The following is a 24,519-nucleotide window of genomic DNA, read 5'->3' as shown; positions in this document are numbered from 1 at the left end:
TCTGGTTAAGTACTGAGCAAAATGCATGCAGAAGCAGCTTCACGCATGCACCTCTCCTGGCGTATCCCCATCTGAATGCATGCAGCTTCCCACACTGGCCCTGCACAGCTGAGCTCTCTGTTCACTTGTACTACCATCCTGTACCAGGCCTGAATCAGCATCCTGCCTGCTCCATCTCTGTCCTTACCTCTGCCCACTGATGTCTCAGCCCAGGCTGCCACCTCCCTGGCCCCTGTGCTTTTGGCGGATTGGATGCAGGCTTACCCCACTTGGCCTCACATTTCTTGGTAACTCATGTGGGAAAGATTTGCCACAATCTTAATTTTCTGAGAACTGAGACCCAGGTGCTGGGAGGATACACTGCCAAACCTAGGCAGGACAGCTGCTGGCTACAGTTTTTCACACTTGTGTCAATGGCAGCCAGACCAGCAGGTTTCCCCTTCCCAGTCCCTCTCTGCAGTCGGATTCCCAGCTCTGGCACAGCTTGGTCCTCATCTGAGAAGACGAGCTCTACGTTGTGTGTGCCCTAGTTTCATTCCTGTAAATCTCACTTCAGAGACAATCAGATGTCAGGTTCCACAACATGTTGAAATCCAATGAGCTCACGGCCCGAGGAACTCTTCCATTTACAAACAGCCTAGCAACCCACTATATTTCCTATGAGTATGGATAGAGTGAAGCCACTAATGCAGACATGAATTTTATTTGAAGGATACTAAATTTAAATAAAGTAACAATAAAGAGATCAAGCTCTGTCCTTTTGCAAAATCTTTGAAATGGTGGGATGTATGTGTAGCTAATAAAGGAAAGTTCCTTTGTAAACAGTGTTCGCTGCTTATAATTGTTGGACATATGTGTAGTAAATTAAGGAAGAAGCAATGTATTGGTAAGACCATTTACCCACATCGCATCCCAATGACAGATGCCCCTCCTTCCACCTGCATTGCTCAACAAATTTCTTCTCAAGAGGGGAAATGAATTCTCAATAGCAACATGCCTAGTAATTAACCGCACTGTAATTCTGATGTGCAATGCTGTCACCCACCATCAGATGGGAGTGGAAAAGGCACTGCATTTTGTTGATGGTGGAACATTTGTTTTCCTCATCATTTTGACACCAGAGGTAATTGCCATTCCTGAAATATTCTCTTGCTACTATTACAAAGCAACTGTTAGGGACAAACTAATTATGAAGAATCTCGTTATGACAGATTAATAGGCCAAGAGAGGGGATTTCTTTTTTTTTCTTTAAGGCAACTGAATAGTAAAATCTAACAGCTCCCATATAACTGCTAGAAACACATGCTTCTCTGTAAGCCAGCATATTTTTTCTTAGAGGTGAGGGATTTGAAAAACTAGGACTAGAGTATAGAATGGGTTTCCAAGCTTGCTTTTATTAAGTTTTCGGTTTCCCAACATTATATGCCAAAATGAGCTAGAGTCTGGGTGTTGCCATATGGAGGGGAGGTCTTCATGGTTGGTATTAGACCAGCATCTTCTATCTGGGTCATGGTTGAGCAGCATCATGAAGGCTTGAAGTGAAGAATGCTGGACTTGTGATTTTTACGGATTTTAGAACAAGACACGAAGTCATTATCTGGGCTGCTTTATTGCCTCTAAGGGTTTTCTGTGTCAGGGAGGCCAAACTAATATGCTGGTTGAGTTCCAATGGCTGGTATGCTTGTGTCCCCCTGGAAGTTGCAGACTACCTGCTCCAAATTATTCTTATGGGGTGCTCTCTGGGAGCTGTTGCAATGTGGCTCAAACATGTCTGCTTTCCCGTAGTAGAGGGGATTGAGGCACCTTGCCTCCCTGTGACTGAACCAGTCTGTCAATGCTCAGAGGAGGAGGACTTCGAAATACCTGTACTTCTCACTGCTGTGTTTAAAAGCTCACGCAGTGTATGAGTAGTCTGGACAGCCATCCATGTAGACTTGGTAACTGTGCTTTCAAAGAGGCAGTTAGGTATGTAACTCATGGCTGACTGGCTACTATGCGGTGCTAGTGAATGCCAGGTTCATTAAGGGGGAGCCAATTATAGGCTTTGAAATAGAAATAATGTACAATTAAAGCTCCTGAATGAGGTCTGTTCATGTTCTCAGCTTTGCCTTGATGTCTCCCTCAAGTTGTCAGGAAACTACAGGCAACTACAGATCAAAGGATCTCTGTAGTTGGGACTGAGTCCCCTCTTACTATCTCCAGCCAGGTGTTTGTCCCTGAAGCACTCTATCCAAAAAAGGAGCAAATCTTCAGAGGTAATCAATGCACAGCCCCCATTCATGCCATGATCTCCTTAATGAGAGAACAGGAAAGCTCCATTCTTTTCCAGAGACCGAATCAAGACCATGTTTATGTCATTTTCTATCTTCTCCTGCCTGCTGACATCAACTCCCAGTTTCACTGTAACTTCATTCTTCTTTATGGGATCTCTGTGTGGAGTATGTAAATGCTTTAATATTAAATATTTGAGGCTAGAAGTCATAGATAGTATTAATTTTTGATTACTAGCATGTGCTTTAATTTCTTTGCTTCATGTCCATCTTGTGTTGTGCAAATTCTTTATGGTCATTTTTTTGCCGTGCAAATATTGTCTTTGGGAACATACACAGTGATTTTACTTGGCCAGTAAGATCTGATTCTTTGGAGGATCTTTGTCAGTATTATTGTTCTGTCAGGTTTTGCACCAATACCTTTTGTCTTGAGTTCACTATTTGCCTTCTAGCCAAGGTTAGACATTAGCTATCTTCAACTAGCCTGTTGATGGAGAAATATTGAATATGTAATTTTATATAAAGATGATCTCAGTTTTATTCCCTTCACAACCCTGGTGAGCCACAGCTAAGTGCAGGGGAGGCATGTACCATATTGTTCGTTGTGATACCTGCTGCAGTAAAGGCAATTGCCTCGGGTACTGCTGGAGGTAATTCCTTCTGCTTATTGTGGGAGCAAAAGCAGTCTACTCTGGATAACATGTGGCCTCACCTGGGCTCTCCTTTTGTTCATCTCAGTTTGGTGCCATGTCAGATATTCATGTTTTACTTCATTAAATTGCTATCTCATGCTCTTTTAAAGCGGCACTCTCATAGCCAATACAGGTTCTCTCTCTTCCTTGTGTTCCTAGCAGCCATAAGGATTCAGTAGACCAAATGCTACCTTCGCTGGCACACACACAAGCCAGTTTTTTCCAAATTCTGCTTCCACTGACACCTGCAGAAACCTATTGTTTTCAGTGAGAAAGCATAGGAGTGGCTGCAAGGAAGGGTTGGACCTTCTAATTGCAGTTTAAGAAGTCTATTGTGTATGAGTCAGAACAGACACCTGCTCAGTCTCCCATACTGGTGACATTGATGGGATGCTAATAGACACCAGCTGCCTTTCTTGGTGTGGAGCTGTGTGGTGTCAACTAGATGAAAAAACTGGAGTTATTTATATATTTTTTTTTTCACTGAAGTCAGCAACTCTGATGGATATCCAGAAGGGAGCAGACCTTCTGAGTAACAAAGGGACATTCCTTGTTTGTTTTTTTTTTTTTTGACACAGGCACTTTTTAAAACACAGAACTGCACTTTGCCATTGGTGATGACTTATCGGCACTGCAGCCACTCTCTGTTGGATGTGGTGCTATGACAGTCACTGCAGTTTTTTGGAATTGACAGCGTAATCCCATGGTTGTTATCTTTCCTGACTTCCTCGTCAATCCAATTTAATCACTTCTAGTTATTTCATGTTTTACTGTCTCTTTCCTTTTCAGGCATCCTGTTCCTGTGGGAAGAGGTCTGTACTTTAAAGGTCAGAGCTGCTCAGATTAAAGAAGGGGGAAGGAATCCGCCTCTGTCAGTTTGGTAATGGGCTGTACTCTCTTTAGAGACACTGCAATAGAAACCCTTCTTTCTGGAGTCTGTCACCCAGCTGAATGCTGGTGTGTGTCTGCATGGCTGTAAGAGAGGGAGCTGGCTTGCTCTGCTCCCCTGGCTGTTGGAGTGACCTGCCAGGAGAGAAGTTACATATGTACAAGGAGGAGAAGCTGCTGTTGCACGATTTAATTGCCTGATGTTGACTCAGATGGGTCCTGACTGGAGGTCAGCTGTGACGTGCAGCTGGTAGGCTGGGATTCAACTGTTGGGAAGAGAAAAATGCCAGCCCAGATTCTTCAGCGTTGATGAAGTGGATGTGACGATTTCTCCCCTCCAGCTGCAACGGCTGCCTCTGTGCTTCCTAGTTTTCTGCACATCCACAGTAGGAGAGCAGACTGTGAAGCTACCCTGTCTGGACCCTCAGCTGCTGAACTAGATGAGACTTAGCTGAGCTTTCTCAATGGTGCTTGGGCCATCCATCCTCATAAAACTCACCTTTCAGTGTGCCTTTCAGTCTGTCTTCTGCATGTTGGGGCTTCCTGCAGAGTCCATGGCTTTTCCAGCTCCGTTTTATTGCAGGATGGAGTGTGAGAACTAAGGGAAGAGGCTGTCAGATCTCCAGCTTCATTCCTCCTGCTAGGATTCTTCACTTAGCTTTGAAAATGTGGCCAAATCTGTATGAGCTTCTGTGACAGCTAATTCCTACTGTGGCCTTGTTTGAGTTCTTCCCCCCACCCTCCTCATGGCCCAAGACCAGCCCTCACTTCCCATGCCTACTGCCTTTCCACGGTCTTCTTACATGGAAATAGCTGTCTGGGGAGTGTTCTCCTTTCAGGTCATTTTTACTGCACAACATCATCGTCTCTTGCTATTCTGTCAATAGTATGTGGTTTCTGCAGGGCGTGTGAGCAGCTCCTGTTTAGGGAACACTCCTGTGTGTAATACACAACTTGGTTGATACTGTTCCTTCCAGCAACTGAAAATATCAAATGAAACAGGGCTTAGCAGGACTGATGAGAGGATGTGAGTGCCCCCTGCCCCCCAGCTAAATACAATGCTAAATAAGATGGTGTCTTTACAGTACTCAGCTTGTTTTCACTGGCATCCCATGTGGTTTGATCCAAGCTGAACTGAATTAATTTTGTTAGCCAGATTTTGAGAGATGCTGTGTCAAATTTATTATCATTTCGCCTGCCTCCGTAACTGGAGCTGCAGGCTCTGTGATCAGTGGATCAAGACATGTGCCTCATTTCATTGTGGCTTCTGTAAATGTCTCTGTGCCTTCTGCAGACATGCTGTTGAATTACTTCCTATCCTCCTTGGGTTCTCTGCAATGAAGCACAGGACAGATCTATTTGTATACCAGCTATCAGGACAACAAGGCACTGAATGCACTTTTCTGAACCTGCTGCCTTTGCAAGTACTAAGTGTCTGTGTATACATGGGTCTGATTCTTCTGTCTTGGGCGAATCTGATCTGATCTTATCCTCATGTGTAACTAACCATTCATGATAATGTATGTGCCCCATGAGAGAGCCTGTGTGAAGGACCTCTTGAACAGTCACAGGGTAAAATAGCCTCAAGAGCAGAACCTTGTTCACCAGAGGTAAAGTCTGGGTGTAGGGAACTCAGCTTGACTCTCAGATTCCTGCTATAGGCACAGGAGTTCTACGGCCCAGTTATTTTAGCATGTTATTTTCCCTTTGTCTCTGACCAGCCCATCCCTGTGCTCCTTGTTTTCCTGGCTCAGGAGACTTACACAGAACAGTGCATTGTATCACAGAGGTGTCTAGAGGGGAAACAGCTGCTCTCTTCTGATTTTTATCCCGAACTGCCCAACAGCTAACTAATTGCAGCTCAGTTGCTTCTATTAGCTATTTACCTAAAATTGAGCTGGCTAATGAAAATGTTTCTAATTAATACGAGGCAGATTAAAACTCATTACAGCAAGGTCGTCAGTAATGAGAGATAATCAGAGCACAAATGACCGAGCTTGGAGAAAAATGAAGATGGAACACAAACAGGTGATCAGTGCTGGTTGTGCATGCGCCGGCCAGCAAGGGCAGGGTTCAGCAAGGTGACTGCTGGTGCTCTGCCCTGCAGTTGAGAAACACTGTATCCTCCTCTCCAGAGCATCTTGGGGAGTGACTGGCCAAAGAGGTGGACCTCAGCCTAGTGTAAAAATGTTTCTTGAACCAAGTGACATCTCACACTAGCAGTTTGTTGGAGGGGTTTTCAGCCACTGGGAGCTGGCAGAAGGGGGTTTTACCCCTCATGTGCTGACACAAAGAAGCCCGGAGGTCAACGCTGAAACCCCTCTGGAAGGCGGCACTCAGTGCCCAGCACATAATGAAAACGGGGTAGAGCTCCTCACCCAAAAGGGGCTGTATCCTTCTGTCGCTGTTAAGCAGGCACACAGGCGAAGGCAAAGAAGTAAAGAGAGGGGACTCTCCGTATGTGTTCCACACAGGTTTATTCCCATGAAAAGACAGGGACGAAGAGACCAATTGGTGGGAGGGTCCAGGGATCTTAAACTGGGTACAGACTAGGTGGGGAAGGGGATCTCAGCCAATGGGATAGAGACAAGCAGGTGGGATTGACAGGAAGGGAACCAATGGGAACAACACATTGGAGGGACTCAGGGAAGGATCCAATGGGGTGTCGAGGAACAAAGAGCTTTCTAGAACTAATACATATTAAAGAACAAAAATGAACATACATAACTTCATACATAAAACAAGGAGACAAAATATTCAATCAGGGGAAAACATGCGAAAGGCAAAACAAGGGAATCATGGGTTCTCACCATGACTGAAAAGTTACTTGCTAAACTTGGGTTGCTAACCACCACAGCTGGTTGTCTGAGTTCTCCTCAGGAGAAAGAGTAGCTACAGCCACCTGCACTGCTACAGTTTGTTGCTAGGCCAGCCTTTAGTCACCTATATGAACTAAGTTTTGAATAGGGGTTTTAGCTGGAAGACTTCAGAGTATGTGTGGCACAGGTGGGATGTCAGCATCTGTGAGCGCTTGTATGTGGAAATTCAGAGTCCTGATGGCTCGAGCGTGTGAGCTTATCTGTTCAGCGTAAAATGTTGGCCTAGGTTTGGAAAAGTCCCTTGTGATCTCCAGGGAAGTTTTGCACGAATCATGAAATGTGTTTGCTTTAATTTCAGCTACCTGCTGCATTGCTGATACAAGGCCACAGCACCAACACCAGACTTCAGCTGTCTGATGCAGGCTTACTGTCTACATTCCATTAGTACAGCGTTTACTGGCCATCCTGCTAGTTGTGTGACTCCTTGTTTTCTGTGTTTGTGGAACTGAGAAGCTTAAGAAGATGTCACTTTAGTCTGGGGGATCATCTCCATCCTTAATCCTTTCCAAGCTATAAAGTTCTCTTTCTCACTTCCTTTCTGTCCCACTGGCAACCAACTGTTGTGCCAGAATTTCTGAAGGATCTTATTAAGTTATACATAACTTATACAAATAACAAATTATTAGGTAGTGAGGTACATTGCACCAGGACTTATTCCAATTCCAGAGGTGTGGATCTATCCATCATTGGCAGTATGATCAGTTAGTATTGGTATAAGGAAGCATTTGAATGGGAAATAGCTAGTGTGCTTAGGAATGAGCTTTTGTAAAAGGTAAGTAGGAAAGATAATACAAAAAGCAGACAATAACTATTACATTTAGAGTTGTGTGTCTTCCTGCAGCATCCTTGCTGACAGTCAGTTTGATTACCAGGCTGCTAGTGTTAGTGAAGGCTGTAGTAGTTTATATTTACTGTATGCTTATTCTGATTAGTTGGAAGAGGAGATAACAGCCCCTTAGACAGAACTACACTGTCACTGAAACTGGTTCTACGTTTTGTACTGCTGTTTTTAAAGTACCCTATTCACATCACCAGTAGACGTATCCTCCCTAAACATCTTTTGGCATGGCCACCGATTTCAGTTTCTCACTGTGTTAAATTGAGGTGGACATCTTTTCACTTCTCTCTGGTTTGTGCTGTCCTGGGTCATCTAAAGCTCCTTCTGCAGTTTTACTAGTCCTGTGCATATGGCTCTGTCATCATCAGGGGTGGAAGAGAAACGACTATGACCAGATTCCTTTCCTGTATTCTCTGACATGTCTTTTCTTCCTACCCAACTTACTGTGTTTTGGGGATACCAACCACAGAGGTGATGATGACATCCTCTTTTCCCTCTGTAGGGAGTCCAAAGGACAGCCTGGCTCTTCCAGTCAGTCTCCTGCTGCAGGCATTTCTGGAAGAATGTTCTTGTCCGGGATGGCTCACAGCATATATGCTTGGGATGCTCCCACCTACTGTGTGCCACACAGAAGTTTCTTCCCAGCCTCTCAAAGGCTTAATATGAAAGACCATAAGCAGCAGTTCTGTTGTTCTGTGGAAAGAAAGCAAGAGTTCATCACCAATGTCAGAACTCCTTCAAATGGCAGGTAATTCAGTGAATATGGAAGACCCTTGGAAACAGGTTGACTTCAGCAGAAGATTTAACTGGAATTTGGGAGTTGGATACACCAAATAGATTCTTTGAAGATTTCAATAATGCACCCTGTTTGCATTTTCTCACTGTGGCCAGACAATAGGGTAATTTTTGTCTTGATGCCTTGAGCAATAGTGTTCAAAGCCCTTTAGACATTTTATTACCTGTAATGTTCTTATGAGTCTGTAAAATGGGGAATAGTGATCCTGAGTTTTGTAAAGAGGTTTGTAAAAGCACTTTTAGAGATGAAAAGCTCCATATAAAATCAGGTATGGTTGTTTTATCATAAATATCTAAAGCCTTTCTGAATTCCATTAAGCTCTTGGTTTCTTTCTCCTCTGAAAGTGAGTGCCACTGGTTAATGTTGTATTGTGCAAAATGGGATGTAAAAAAAAAACAACTTAAAAACGGTTGTTGCTTTGTGGAATGTGCCATTGTTTGTGGGTTTATGAGAGTTGGAAATAGGAATGGGAGCTTTTTTTTCCTTTCGTTATTTTATCCAACTTTTCTCTCTTATGCATCAACTCTCTGTAATCTAAACAGTCTCCAAACATTTCAAATCTCTTTTTTAACAGACTCTTTTATATTACATGGTCATATTTCCCCTGTCTTTCTCTGTCCTTTTTTATTTATCTACCTCTTTTTTTGTGAGGGGATGTCCTAGAATCCAGGGTGGGGTTGTGCATTGAATTTATACAATAGCGTTTTGATATTTTAAACATTTTAATCTTTTTTATCACAGTCAAACAGCTTTTTTGGGTTTTCCTGACTCCTGCTGTGCATTGAGCATGCTGAGCAGTCCACAAAAATGTGATGCAAGTGTTGGATGGTTCCAGTTAATTGAGAACCCAGCAGTGTCTGCGGGGAGGACGAACTGCACCTCCCAATATGTATAACCTTGCAGCCATCTATGCTGAGGGTGATCTCCTGGTGTATTGATTTTTCACCTGTCTTTGGTAGGGAGTTGGCAGGGCTTATTTTTCCACAGTGGTGAATAATATCTGTTGCATCTCATGGAATTGTTGTCACTGCACTGTTCTCTCCTTTGCCAGATCAGTAGCAGGAAAATGAAACCTTGGTGTAAGAACAGGTGTTTGTTTTTGACAGTGATGCAGGTCAATCATTTTGTAGTAGAGAGCTCCTTCTGCCTTCTGGGCGCTACCTGGACCTCTTCCCCTTTTCATCATATTTCTCAGTGTTTCCAGTGCTAGTTCATCTTCCCTGCAAGTAAAAATGAATGCAGGTCCTAAGATAGACAAGGCTTCTGCAGGATCATCTGGTCTAAAAATGCTCAGAGGAGGTTGCAAAGAAACTGTGGTGAGAACAGCACTAAATGTTGCAGCCTTGTCCTAACTGGAGAGTCTCCCATTGCTGCTTTCTGTAGTGCTGGGTTTCTGAGCTGGGAATAGGATAAAATGAGTAAGTGATGTTCTTGTATCTCCAATAATTGCTGAGTTTTCCTTTCACTCTTTGTGAGGATATTTGTTGAAAGCCACTTGAGAGCCCCAGTAAATACCTCTTTTCTAATGCCTCTTTTCTATTGGCCATTGTATTAACACACAGTATTTTAGTGGACTGGTGAAGAATAGTTTTTCCCCCCTCAAAATCACTATTGGCTTTTTATCAGTTGTATCACATTTAGCTAGATGATTTTTAGTACTCTCTGTAATTATTGTCTCAACTAATTTAGTTGATACAGAATTAAAGCTTGCAGGACTATAGTTTCCCAGATTAGTCTGGATTTTTCTTGAAAATAGGGCAACATTTTTTCCCTTTTAGTCCTCTGGAAGTTAGCAGTTTTAATATAAGATTTTCTTTTTTTATGATTATTAGCATCTCAGCTACTTCTTGAATTAATCTCTAATTTTTATGTGATTGAAGTCTTCCAGGTGTTTTCTGGAGACGGCTTTCTTGAAATACTGTCTTGGAGAGTGTATCTCCATTGTAAGCAGTGATGGGCAGGCTGTTCTCTTTGCATTCCTAATCCTCATTTCACATTTTGTCAGCTAAGAGTATGGCCTGCAGAGTTGGGTTGACTTTTTCTGAGGGATTTCCTATGAGGGGTTGCTTCCACCACTTACTTTACTGTCTTTAGTGGCCTTTCTGAGCATTTTTGCCACCAGGTCTGTCACCAGATATCAAATACTGAAGTTCTCACTAGTATATTTTAGCTTGAGCATTTATTTTCTTCTAAATTAATTCCTTTATTTTAAAGACCAGGTTAGCACCTATCAGTTTATGACATCTGCACATTTGATGTTCTGACGAGCAGTTCTTTGCCAATAATCTGTGTCAGTAAAGGCTCCTTCAAAAGCACCCAAATTACTTGAGAAGCCAGGTCTGCTTGTACATCAAGCATAATTCAAAAAACATCCCTTTGCAGCTCTGCTTGCTGAGCATGTGCTACATCCCAGAGTTGCCTCCTCTCCATGCTTGAGAGTTGTTACTTTCACAGCTTTAATAATCAGTGTTAATCCCAGTCTAACCAGGGTTTAGGTAAAGCAGAAGAGTCTGATAGCCGTGTGGGCCAATGTAGAATTTGTCCTGCTGAAGGGATTTGAGACAGAAAAAGATTCCCATGTGGACTGAGGAAAGAGCCATGTACAGAGTCAGACAGGATTTGTGATCTGAAGGGTTTTCTGACGGAAGCTTATTCTTGATATTCCTTGGTACATGAAATGCTTCCTTTCTTTTTGTAGTGTGCTCCTAGGGGTGATGCATACAAGTATGTCTGTGTAAAATTAGCTGTTGTTGCCAGCTCTTTCCTCTGATAAAAACAGTCTTGAAGAATTGCTTTTGCAACAAACAGCAGTATCTTGAAGAAAAATTCTGAGCCATTCTGGAGATTTCCGTTTACCTTGTGTTTTCTTCAAGGTAGAACAGAAGCATGGGCCACCACTACTGGACACTGTGGTAGGAATGTGATGCTCTTATTTTGTCTATGATTAGGGGAATGTAGTCTGTCAGAGAAACAAGTGCTGCATCTGGACTGTGACCTATCTTGGGGAGATCCAAGAAAATAATAGAGATCATTAGGAAAGTTTTCTGCTAAAAAACTTCATCTGGTTGATAAGAAAAGAGTCCTTGGAAGCTGCATTCACAGTCCTGCTTCATGCTCGCTGTACTTCTGCCTCTAATGCAGACTGGAATTTTGTAAGATGTAGGGTTACAGATTTACTTCTTCTGAGACAAGTTGCTTGGTCATGTTGTCTCTCTAGAGGTGCAGGAGCTGGAATTCCCTGGTCCAGCCAGCCAGTCAGGGCATCTATCTCTTAAAAGTTTAAGCCAAGCCAGTTGTGAAAGCACTGTGGAGAATGCTGTGCATGGGGGTTTTGTTCTGTTTTGTTCCTGGAGCCCTCTGTAACCATCCTCCTTGTCTCTCTTGGCTAGGACTCCTGCATCCATGAGGCCAACCAGCTTCTCAACAGTATGGATAAATTTGTGAGGGCCAAAATTTCCTCTCAGCCTTGTGCTAGAGGAAAGAGGGGCTATTTCCACCTCTTTCTCAGCAGTAACCAATACGAAGATAAACCCTGTATGCAAGTGTGTCTACTGTCAGTTGTATTTTTAGCTACATGAGTTTTCCATCCTGTTTTTTCCATCTCCCTTGGCAATCCATGTGGTGGGGGTAATGCACTGGAGCCAGCACCTCTATCCTGAGCTGGCTGCTTGGCCTGACACCCAGCACTGCATTACAGCCCTGGGCTGCTGCTGCTCTGTCCTGAGTCATGCTGCAGCCTGGAGTCATTTGATGGGCTCCTGCTGTGCATGGGAGATCGTAGGGCCCTGTACTGGCCTGAGCTCAATGCTAGGAGCTCAGTGCTGGGTTTTCTGGGACATACCTGTATAGAGCCTTGCCCCTGTTTCCTGCCAGTGCCTTTGGCTATGGCTGCCCAACACCTTGAGGGGTGTGGCTGGCCACCACTCTCCTTCACTGCTGGCAAGGGTTTTCCTCCACAGCTGGAGGCCGTGGGTAGAGGGTGACTATTGGAGCTGCAAAAAAGCCGCTTCCCTGTAATGGACTCCTGGTGTTGTGACAAACAAACCAGCTGCTCTAGCTCCCTCTCTCCCTTTCTCTTTCATCCCATTACTCCCTCCCTGGTTTTCTTGCTGTCTCATCTTTTATCACAACTTCCTTTCCTTGTTCCCTTTTGGCCTCCTTTTGTCCTTGCTGCACACAGGGAAGGAGAGCAGGGAAAGAGCCAGGGCAGAGGCTTGTTACAGCAGGAGCTTCGAAGCTGTTGTGTAAAATGCAGGAGAATGATGTGGGAGACTTGAGGCATGCTCATGGGTGTTATTTGCTGCCTATATATGTGGGAGTGTTCTTGAGCTGGCAATATGCTGGGGGAAGCTCATTAACCCAGCACGAGTTACACTTGCCCATATGTGCCCACCTAGGAAAATGTGTGTGTGTGTGTGAGCACGTGTGCATCAAACTGTCAAGTCTCACACTGAAGGCAAGACTTGCACATTAGGCTTTCTCCTCACACTCCCCTAGGCCTATGTTTCATGCACTTGCAGCTCAGCACTCAGTCTGCCCCCGACATGTTCCCAAATGCGAGACACTCAGCCTGTCCCATGATGTGACAGGGCACCACTTTGCGCAGAGAGCAAAGATAGCTGCTGAATGGCATGGGTGTATGTGCTGTTCATGAATGTTTGTGGTATTGTTCCTTTTGTCACGTACTTCAAGGCTTTTGGTGGAGTCCATCACCACAGGATCTTGGGCAGATGAGGGCTGCAAACACAGGATTTGACCTTCAATGACTTCTGACACAGAAGCCAGAGGAATTAGGAGGCTTCATGTCGCTGTTGTACCAGGGATGGCAAGAAAAGCGGCATAGACTTCGGTCCAAAGGAAGGGAATTTTTTTGTTAATTTCCAAACTCATTTATATAACCTGGTTCGCTTGAATGGCATAAGGTTATTGGTCCTTTGACCATCCAGCTCTTAGAATGATTGGTTAAACCCTACAACACCCATTTCAAAATATTTCTCCAGTCAGTAACATAACAAACTGCATAACTAACTTGCAGCTGCAAGATAAAAGATTGGTTTACAAAAACCTCTCACTGTTCCCAGCCAGCATGCATGTGAAAGCAAGACTCTCACACAGATGCTGGCAGAAAGCTGGAAAACTTCCCTGTGATCAAGCTTTCAGGATCCATAGCTTCATGCAGATAGGTGTCAGGCATTTACAGGAGATGGGTGCACAGTTATTTTTTGTTATTGATTTGCTTAGATTTTATTAATGTACTAGGGTAAACTTATATAATATAAGTTCATTAAATATTATTCAATGTAGCTGTGTCCTTGGTAGGAGCCTTTTCTAGTGAGAGTAATAAAGGCAGAAAAAATCATTGTCACTGAAGGATGTGGTGGCTGTTCTATTCTTGAGGAGCAGAATGAACCTTAAGAGCTGAAATGCAGACCAGACAAGTGTTTGGCAATGGGTTTTTGATTTGGTAGTTGCGTTTTGGCCACTGTGAGCACAGCTGGCAAGTCTTCTAACACTTGGTTGCTCAAACCACTGTCACTGCAGACTTTGTTGGCAAAGACCTGGCTGGACTGGAGGGATGTAATTTCCCCTTGTGCGTGTCAGAGTGAGGTGAGGAAGATGAAGGATTGCCCACATACTGTCCTTCTCACTCCCAAATAGATGTCTGTAATTTTGATTTTTAACAGACTCTAAGTTCCTGGAAGTTTCTGGGATGGTTTCTGTGGTTTTCTTCTCATTTTAATTCACTGCACTCACACTAAGAGTCTGATATAATGATTGTGGTTGTGATTTTTGTCTTTTGACAAGGGGTTCCCAAACTATGCATCACAGTGGTGAATCACAGTGACAAACCAATGCTGCCCTATGGCCAGACTTTTTTTTCTGTGCAAGGATGAGCCAAAAACTAATGTGCTGTTACTGATCATGGTGCCTGTACAAACAAGTGTTGAAGCCCTTTATATTCTGGGGCATCTTGTGCTGGTCTGGTTCAGACCCTTTAAATCCAGACAGAGTCCTAATACTGAACTGACGCGTTAGATGATGATGCCCAGAATCAAGAAAGGAAATCCTTGGTCTGCTTAAATACTGGACAAAAAAAGATACATATGTGGACATGTGCATGTAACAGACAGCAAAAGGGCTTGAATAACGTTCTGGTCTCTTCACAGGTGCACCTGCGCTCTGCTGAGCGCCTCCGGGAGTTGTGCTGCTCCAACCGAGGCACCTTCATCAAGGTGGGACAGCACCTGGGAGCGCTGGACTACCTCCTGCCTGAGGAGTACACCCGCACCCTCAAGGTGCTGCACAGCCAGGCCCCGCAGAGCACCAGGCAGGAGATTGAGCAAGTTATCCGTGAGGATCTAGGCAAAGAGGTAGGGGCAACCGTAGCCTGTGGTGGCTTCTCAGGCCTCAGCAGGCCCTGGACAGCTAGAGGAAGGAAAACTGCTGTTTCTCAGTTATAAGAGATACCAAGGGAAGATAGCTCTTCCTTGCCTCTGGGAGAATGCCATGTGAGTTTTCCCTATCCATCAATGGGCATTATTGGCAAAGCTTTGGTAAGGAGAAGATAACAGAGGAGTAAGGGTGTGAAAGGTGCCAGATGGAAATGGCAGGACTCAGCAGAGCAGCGTACTCTATATGATAAGACTAACAGGGTTGTGGGAGGTCAGGATGGAGGGCTGTCTGCTACACTGAGGGGTGGGAGCTGGAGGTATTGATGTTCAGGACGAAGATATATTGGCAGAGCTCTGTGAGGGATGACTGCTCTCCCCTGGCTGTACTAGACCAATTCCAGCTAGCACTGACAGCCCTTTACTTTTTCGAGCCCCTAATTAACCCCCAAAGAAAATAATAGCATAAATCACTTTTGGTGCTGCAGTCAGGTAACGCAGTAGCTCAGGAGTTGGTGCCATCATTAACCCTCAGCAGCCCACAGCACTGAGATCAGTAGGTAGGTGACTGTGTTCATTAGATATGAGGGGAGTAAGCACAGTAAATTACAGAGGGTGTTCTGCTACTTTGCATCTTGCTCTTTACAAGATGTCCCCTCACACTCTAGCCCAGGTTGAGGAGAGGCATTTCAAGGATCACAACTGACAAGGGAAGAGGGAGGCAGGGCGCAACAGTGTACAATGGTGATGCTAGGGAAAGTGTGTGTGAGGGGGAGGAAGACAGAAGGCTGAAGAAGGGAAGCAGTATGTATATCTGTTGGTTCTCATATTTTGGGTTTTTGGAGCTGTTCTGGTTGTTCTGGCTTGTCTGACTGCATGGTAAGGAGGTAGGGGGGAAACACAAGGTAAGTGAAATATTTGCACCTAGAGGGTGCATTACGGGCAGATTTGGATGGGGTGAGTCTGCCTAGGTGTAGTTTAAGGGTCTACATATTGTGTGGTCAGGAATAACCGTTAATATTTCCCTACAGTTTAATGGCAGGGTTAAGGTCAGCCCCCAACCTGCAACATGCTCCCTCTGTCAGCACTCCGTCCTTGTAGCATGGCTGGTACCAGCTGTGTTTCATAGCTCAGTGGATAGATGGAGCAAGGCAGGCTGGCTGCTCCCTGCAGGCCTCTGCCTCCATGGGCTTCCATGTAGCAATCTCCCTTCCACAGGAGCTGTGGAAAGCCACCCCAAGGTTAGCCCACACTGAATTACCACACCACCCAACTCTGGCACAGTTTGTGTGGTGTCTCTTAAAGGCTGAAGTAGGTGCTCAGAGGTGGGACCTTTTCTCTCAAGTGTGTGTTTGTCTAGCTGCCACTGATAATCCCTGGTTTCTTTATGCTTCTTGGGAGCTAGATGAATGCTCCATGCCTCACTGATTCCCAGTGAAGCAGTTCAGATACAGTCTCCACAGCTGCATTACGTCATAGCATTAACTTCCTTCACATGGGCAGTGCTGGGCAATATTTAATTTTTGAGACAGAGGGAGGGCAAAAAAGGTAGAAATGGGAAGAAAGTGATGGAGAGGAAATGGTAACAAGAGAAAGACAGCAACGATAAAAGAGATAAATGAAGAGAATAACATGTATAAAAATAAAGGACTGTGTAAAACTGGGCAGTATTAAAAGCTGATGTAAATGCCTGTGTTAATAGTTACAAGGTACCAAATCAAAGTATTTAAAACCAGAAAGGATTTGAGAACCTAATGCACCAAAGCTGTCCTATCTGGAGCCTAGAGGTTTTAACAGGGTTGCTTCAGGAACAAATTTAATTCCAGTGTAGCTAGATCCTCAGTATATTTTAAATATGGTATACTTAGCTGAAATATAGGTGGCAGAGGGGCATGGTGGAGTGTCAGGGCAGAGAAGAGCGCAGAGAGGGATCCTGAAATTTTCCCTCCTGGGGCCAGCATCGCACCTGGGAACTTGCAGATGAATTCAAATAGAAGAAAAAATGACAGTGAGGGAACCTTCCCAGGGTGCCTAAGCCTAGTCCTGCTGCTCAGGAATTCAGTGGTAAGACTTCCAGTTCTCCCATCAGGCCCAAGAGCAGGGCTCTTCAGATGAATCTTAAGTGTAGGCAAGAAGTAATTACATACAGCTTGGATCACTGCAGAACAAATGGGAGAAAGAGCAACTGGAAATACAGAGATACCTAGGGAGGTATGTGACAAGCTAACAAATTAGGCAAGAGCTTGCAAAAGGGCAGGAAGATCAAAAAAAGCCAATTTCATGTATAGAAGCATTATATTTTCAGTCAATTAGAAATAGTCTACCTTCTAATGTGACCTACTCCTGTGAATCTTATCAAGGGATTGGATGTTTGACAAATTTTGTGGGAAAACTGGCTTAAATGGAGACCATGCCAGTGGGACTGATGTTTGAGCAAAGACAGAGCATTTGTGATGTGGATTTATGGCAGTTCAACATGACTCTGTTGTCCCCACACAGACTTGTTTGACACCCTGCTGATGGGGGATCTCCCATTCTAGGCCAGCATCATGGCTGGGGACTGGGAGCTGCAGCATGTAGCCCTGATGTAAAGGTGAATGGCATGTGTGCTGATTTGACACAGAAGGAGAAGCATCATATATGCTGACTAGTGGGTGGTCCTGTCCAACCTGGTTTAAGTCCAGGGCCAGTTTGTGTACCTATTAGGATCACTGGGATAAAAATAATCAGTAGTGAGCAGATGCTGGCTTTCTAATCTCAGCCACAGTGGTTTGGATGAGTGATGGTGGGAGGTGATGATGCTCTCGGGTGTTACATGCAAGAGGTTGAGGTGGGCGGGGTGGGATTCGCAGAGTAACACAAGTAGTAGCAGTGGGAGAGGCTGCACAAAGAAATCTTTGCAGTAACTCCTGGAAACAATCACCAGTGAGATCACAGAGCAAGAATCTTTTGGGGAGACAGTGGAGATACCACAGGTTAGGCTTGTTCTGGGTATATTCCTTGGAGCAGTTGGGAAAAGCTGTGTTCATAAGAATGGGTGGTAAGATATGAATGAAAGACTCTCTCCTACCTCTATTTTTATCTTCCTTGCTTGAACAAGGTTCTGAAAGTGAAAAGGTGTCAAGCATGGAAAATGAAGGCAAACGGAATATGTTCTTTCTCTGCAGAGCTATTAATGACACAGGGAGAGAGAGCTGGTTCAGCTAAGTGCTCTCTTAACCAAGTGTATGCAGGGCAGAGCCAGGCAACTTCTGTTGAAATGTGTACACCACACATTTAGGGAGGAAGACTGATGAGGAGCTCTGGAAAATAAATCTTTCAGTGTGTGTACCTTAAAGCACAAAATCTTTGTGCTTAGAAACTAGAAAAGGTGGAAGAAATTTTGACAGCATTGGGATTAGGGGCATTTCCTCCCTCTGGTAGGTTGTTGGAAAGGACTGTCATGTGGCTGTGGGATACAGGCATATTGGGGAGGTAATGCCACTCTGTTCTGATCAAGTGCATTTCACAGCATCCCTTGTCATGTGATGGAGTGGTTGCAGAAGGACTTGGCAGCTTTTACAACCCTGGTCTTCCAAATATCCTTTGTGCCTTTCTGTTGCCTGGCTCCACTACTGTCCAGTGCATTCCCTAATACTGGTCTCACTTCTCTGCTGCCGCACAATAAGGAGTTTAGATACTGGGTCATCTCCTTGCTTCACTGTGTACTCTTGTCTACGCCAACACACACTTTTACCTGTTTCTAGTCCCAAAGTACCTCCTCATATTGCACATTCCAGTAGGCCACAGCATAGCTCTACCCACTCAGCACCAGTTATTACTTCTGTGTACAGCAAGATGTCCCTTTTCATAGCCAATTCTCATCAGCTTCCAGCCCATCCTTACACATTGGCATTTTTTAATCAACTTATTGACCTTTTCCCTAAGACTTCTTATTCTCCCTCTTGATGTTTGTATACTCCATACTCTACCTAGGCCTTAACTCATGTTGGAGGTAATTTTCCTTGGTGGGAGACACTCCCTTCCTCCCCATCTGTCACTCTGTCCGTTCAGAAATATCCCAGTTCCCGCTCCTTTCTGGCAGGTTCCTAGGGAACAGGTTCTCCAGTCATTGCTCCTGTGTCTGGTTGGATGTTGTGTGGTTGGGGATGAGGGCAAGGACAAAGTTAGCACCCCCGCAACTGAGGGCAGTGGGGTCCCAAGCAGGGTCTTTGCCATGTTGATGGGGCGCTTGTGTAGCGCGGCTGCCCAGGTGCTCTGTGTCCAGGCTGTCATTGCTTGGGGCATGACATGCTGGTGTAAGGCATGTGACTAGCCATGGGAGTGAGTGTCTCTCCTTGTCTCTTGACTTACCTTCACATCTAACAGTTGCTGAAACTGTTGCAGAGATGAGTAGAAATGGTTGAAGATGAGCAAATGAGGGATCCCAAGAAATCCTGACTGCAGATATCCATATCTGCATTCATGCTTATGCCATTGCTGGTGAGTTTGCTGTGCTCCAGGAAGGCTGAGACAAGACAGGCTCCCTACTGAGAACACACCAGTGATTGAAAGTTCTGCTTACAATGCTTCCTTTGTTCAAAGCTGGGAGTAAGGGCTGGGAGAGCTCAGAGGTCAAGGCTTGTCTCTGCTGAAGCCAAATCATATAAAGGGCTTAAACAGATGGAAACATTGTCATTTGGAAGGATGTCATTCTGGCTCTGCTTTGTGGAAATGCAGGTAGTGGGAAGTAGTTTTTAATTGCTTGATTACCCAGCACCTCCAAGGAGACTATCCTTTCCATCTGTAGTTAATTGCAGCTTTTACAGGTTGTTCAAGCACTATTTTGCCATTTGCAAGAAACCACCTGCAGCCATACAGTAAAGGAACTTGTTGATTGAGCAGGGCAGGATACATCAATGGTTTGACTGTGATTTATAAACAAAGCACATGTGGTAGAGGAACCTCCTGTGCTGTGATTTGTGAAGTAGGATGCATTTCCACAGTGATGTTTGGAGGATTCGGCCTTGGATTCCTGCTGTTGTACCTGGCAGAGCACCAGTGCTGTGCAAGTAAGAAACAGATACTCCTTGTCTGAGAAGTCACTGGCTTTGCAGCAAAACCATGGCTAAGAAGGATACTGCCTTTTTCAAATGTAAGTGGTAGAGACTAGACAATATAGAATTTTTGTCAAGTCTCTAAAGGGGAAAATGATGCCTAAAGATTTTTAGCTTTTTGTATATTTTTCATAGATTTGTAGCCTTGTAGATTACTAATGCATGGCTGTAGCTCCTAGTACTTTTCCTACCCTTTTCCCCTACATGTTAGAACAATAAGCTAACCTTCTAACACATTCCTGAAATACTGTTTAGTCTTACTTAAGAAGAGCACCACCTACAAGGACGTTTTGTTTTCCAACTGGAAACTTAGGAGACACAACAAGAAGTGGGATAGAGAAGCCTCTGGACCAATTCCAATGGGGCAGTACCCAGGGAAAAATTACCTAACCAACTGTTCTTCTAATTGGATGATATTTGATGGGTATACTAATCAACTAACCTTATAAAAAAATCATAGAATTACTGTACCATGTGCGTTTTTCATCATATTGTGTACCTGAAGGCTTTCAAGTAAAGGTTTGCTTTTATATTATTCTAACGTTGTCTGGGAAGGTTTGTTCTATTTCCAGGCAACACTTTAAATTGCTTCCTATCTTTTTAGGAATGGTATTCTCCAATTTAGTACTCCAGCTAAAACCAACTGGAGGCACAAAAGGCAAAGATCACAGGTCGAGATAAGAACAATTTACTGGAAACAGCAATGAGATAAGAAAACAAACGATAACAGCAACAATATTAATAATGAAAGGTATAAGGCAGAGAAACAATTTACGTGAAAAGCCCCTGACAATAAACAATACCTGACTGTTCTGTCCACCACTTTAACTCCATTGGAAGGAACTCCTTTTCCTTGGAAGAGAAAGAGAGTCCCTTTCCCCTGCCTCTGGCAATGTCATGAGGTGGTATCAAGTAACTTTAGGGGCCACACCCCCTCCTGGCTACTGCAAAAAATTAACCCTGTCCTGGCTGGAGCCAGGGCACTTCTAAAGTTCCCAAAGTGTTTTTTGGGTTGGGTACATGAAATATTATTCATCTGTTGTTGAAACATGCCCATATATACCTGGGAGTATGGTCACTGCAATCATCTGCAGTGATGCTGCATGGCCCTTTGATGGGGAGGGACAAAAATTGTATGCCCATGTGTACTGCCATGGGAAAGATAGAGAATGGGACCACAGCAAGGTGCTAATCCCCAGTGCAAGAGACTGCCCTGTCCTCATACTGTTATGAGAGTATGAGAAATAGAAGGAAGAGAAAAGACTCTTTTTAATCCTATTTCTGCGTGAATTCTTGGTATAGTATGGGAGCCTTTGCCGTGCCAGTGAGAGGGAGAAGGATGGACTTGATTCCCGACCTTCTGGAATTTGTTGATTAGCATTTTAAGCTCTGGCAACACATATGCTTATTTCTGATTTGCAGAATGATTCAAGCAATGCTCAGCCCTGTGGGAGAGGAGCTAGGCCTTCAATAGGCTGTTGGGTATTACGCTGCATGTCCTACAGCATCCAAGTTATTCCCAAGGTAGTATGAGCCACTTTCTGTAGCTGGCTCCATATGGTGTTCTAGAGAAGATTCATTTACTGTGCTAGATCACAAGGTCTTCGTATCATAATGAAGGTTGCTGCAGGTTCTGTTATGGCTCCAGAAAGCCTCTTCCCAGGCTGGCAGTGTTGTCTAACCCACCCAGGATGCCAGGACAGAGCCTGCTTCCTCCAGTGTTGCGCAGCCTTGTGGTTGAATGCTCTGCCCAAAAGCACTGATGTGTGGCACAGTGCACAGTCCCTCTTGTGATTGCTTGGGGCTGTGGACTGACACAGAATGGCTTTGCTGAGCACCCAGGTCTCCTGTAGTTTGTGAACCTGGTTCTGTCCTAAAATACCATCTCCAGCAGTGCTGTGCCGGGGTGGTCAGTGAAATCCATCACTGTGCATACATCACTAATGGGCTTGGGGCAACCAGATCTAGGTCAGCAAGAGCCTCTTTTGCCTGCTATGGGTATTGTTGGTCAGAGGTCCTCATTCTGCATGATGTTACCCACCCTTCTTTACCGACCAAAGTGGAAGCTGAGCTGTGGTGGCCATTGCTCTGACAGTGTGAGGAGCTGGAAAGTGGGATGGGAGGATAAGGCCCTTCTCCCACCACTCTGAGTCTCTCTCAGCACACCCGGCAGGGCTTCCAAGCAGGCATCAATAAAAACCACATTTTTATTAAAACTGTAATGAGGAATAAAAAACCTTCACATTTCTTTCAATAACTTGGGATATAAAAAAGAGATTTTTATCAATTATGAAAAGGATTTTGGCCATAAAAAGGTAATTTAAAGAGTCTGAGATGGATGGCGAATAGCATTAATGTCACCCAGAACAAATGGTCCTGCATTACTCAACGGAAAGGCACAAGTGGCTGCCTGTGCAGTCCCGCTGCTGCTGCAGACTCTGCTGTGCTTGCCCTGCCCTGTCTCTGGTAAGAGGCCCCAGTCACTGGCAGATCCCAATGTGGCTGCCTCTACACTGAGCCCTTGTGTGAGCAGCAGCTGTCCAGAACTGCTGCTCCAAGGGCAGATGGGGAAAGCAAACAGAGAGCTTTATGTGGCTCAGGTAGTGAACCTTACTTTGTTTCTTGTGTCCCTGCTCACTCTTTATGCAAGCTTCAGTGTTACTGACCCTTACTGTCGTGCCAAGGACAACCTGCTGTTCTGACTGAGAGGGGAGCTTTGGAAGAGGGTACTGCCACTTTCTATGGATTTTCTCTCCACTCAGAGCTCCTGGGAGAGGATGGCTGGGTCCTGCTCATGGCAGCTTCTTCCTGCGTACTCTAGGCCCCATTGTCTAAGAGAGAGAAGGTTTTGAGTATAGATCAGAGGATAATCTCCTTTGACTTCTTTCAAATTAGTAAGATTTACAATATAGGAAGTTGGACAGTTGATTTTCTGAAGGATTGTTTGGAGGGCCTTCTGCAAGGAAGAGAAAAACTTCAGATCAGAAAATGCAATGAGGAATGGCCTGGTAAGGAATAGTTCTGAACTGGATGCTTAGTGACATTTTTTTCCTTCAATTTACGAATTCTTTAGGTGCCTGGGGGTTAGTGTATGACATACCTGCGTGGAATTTGTTGGCTCAGTGTCTGTGCAGATGGTAAGCTGTGTTACAGTACAGTTTTCTCAGAGTTTTGATTGCACCAGAAGTGTTGCTTTGATGCAAATACACCTTGGCTGGCAGTGCACAAAACAGCTGTGTCAGGCTGTATTCAGTATCCGCATCCTGCAGACGTGGTGGATATGCTGCACAGCAATGCTCAAGCCATTGACAGAAAACACTTCTCAGCATGTGGGCAACCCTTCCAATTCCAAACAATCACTGGAAATTGGAGTCTGTATCTGGGATTAATAGTCCTTATTCTTGCATATGGAGACTTCCTTTTTTCAAATGTGTATCTCCTTTGCTCAGCAATCTCCAGGCATTTCTAACACAGCAGGATCTGTGTAGGGGCAGAAACATTGAGCTGCTGTGTGGAGGGACTGGCTTCTGTTTCAAAGCCCACTGCTGATATACTCTGAAATATTCTTCATGTTCTGATCTTTACACAGGCCGGGTTTACTATGCCTGATTTTTCTCTTGAGGGAGCAGAGAATCCCATCATCTGCCTGCCCACTGATCTTTTAATATCCTACTTGGTGCTGACTAGTTATTGTCTCCTGATTTCTTTCAGAATTTTACATCTGCACAGTTACTTGGCTCTTGACCCATCAGAAACATGAAAACATGATGCAGTGAGTCAGGCAACTTTTGGCAATAGGTTATTTGTAGATGAAACAAATGACATAAGATGAAGTAAGGAGTTACAGGGCCTGACCTTGACATATCTGCATTTTTCTAACATACAGAATAGACACATATAATTTTTATGAATTTTTAAGATGTATGGTGATCTAATAAGCTTTGTTTTATGGCACTTCTGGGATCTGTCTGACAGGCAGCTCTTGCTTCTATGGAAGGATGCTGAGCCATAAAAAACGCTTCAACTCTGCCTGCAAGTTTTCTTCCCTGTGAAAAAACTGCTAGGAGCATTGGAAATTCTCCTTATGAGAAGCCACACACTCAACATGCTTTTATATTTTGAGAATTGAGGCAAAAATTGGGATCTAAGGGGTCTCAAAGTTCTTTAGACCATTAGTGAGCAAAATCTGTTTGTTCCTAGTAGGCAGACTAGCCTGAGGAAGTTTTCTCATGTTATGTTTGTGAACATTAAGAATATTTTGCACTTATCTTCTGTAAGCTTTGCAGTATTTAGTTTTACAGAATGTGAGGTTCAGAGCCAAACCTCTGAAGCTGTCTGTGACAACTGAAGAAGTAAACTCACGTGAGCTATTGCTTGTGCCAGGAGAGCTCAGCTGAAGCGAACCTATGAGTTTCTCACTTACAAAGCTCACATAACCACTGCATCTCAAATTGGCAAGTTCTTGGAAAAGGCTGTTCAGCACCAATCCTTTCAAATTTCAAATTATTAGTAGAAAATTTACATTAGTTAGCTCATTTTGGATAATGAATGAAACTGAGGTGGTATGAGTTGTGTGTGGAGAACAAAGCTAGTTTTTTCAAGCACCTTATTGAGTGTAGCTGATTGGTTCAGGTCTATTAGCTGCTATTCCCATTTATCAAGAAAGGCTAG

The 24,519-nt window shown here is 44.3% G+C and overlaps 1 protein-coding gene across 5 annotated transcripts in view; it reads left to right on the top strand.

Moving 5' to 3' along the window:
• ADCK1 (aarF domain containing kinase 1) overlaps nucleotides 1–24,519 on the top strand; it is a 77,514-nt gene that overhangs the window by 15,626 nt on the left and 37,369 nt on the right. For 4 of the 5 annotated variants that reach the window (XM_048307422.1, XM_048307420.1, XM_048307418.1 and 1 more), the window contains one exon: nucleotides 14,531–14,734. The exons of the other annotated variant lie outside the window; for it this stretch is intronic. In XM_048307422.1, the coding sequence (XP_048163379.1) occupies nucleotides 14,531–14,734 (204 nt within the window). The remainder of the gene's footprint in view (nucleotides 1–14,530; nucleotides 14,735–24,519) is intronic. 5 annotated transcript variants of the gene reach the window in all.

The sequence above is a fragment of the Corvus hawaiiensis genome, chromosome 6, assembly GCF_020740725.1.
Source record: "Corvus hawaiiensis isolate bCorHaw1 chromosome 6, bCorHaw1.pri.cur, whole genome shotgun sequence".
NCBI lineage: Eukaryota > Metazoa > Chordata > Aves > Passeriformes > Corvidae > Corvus > Corvus hawaiiensis.
Note: the sequence above shows the minus strand (reverse complement) of the source record. Positions and strands in the feature narration are given on the sequence as shown.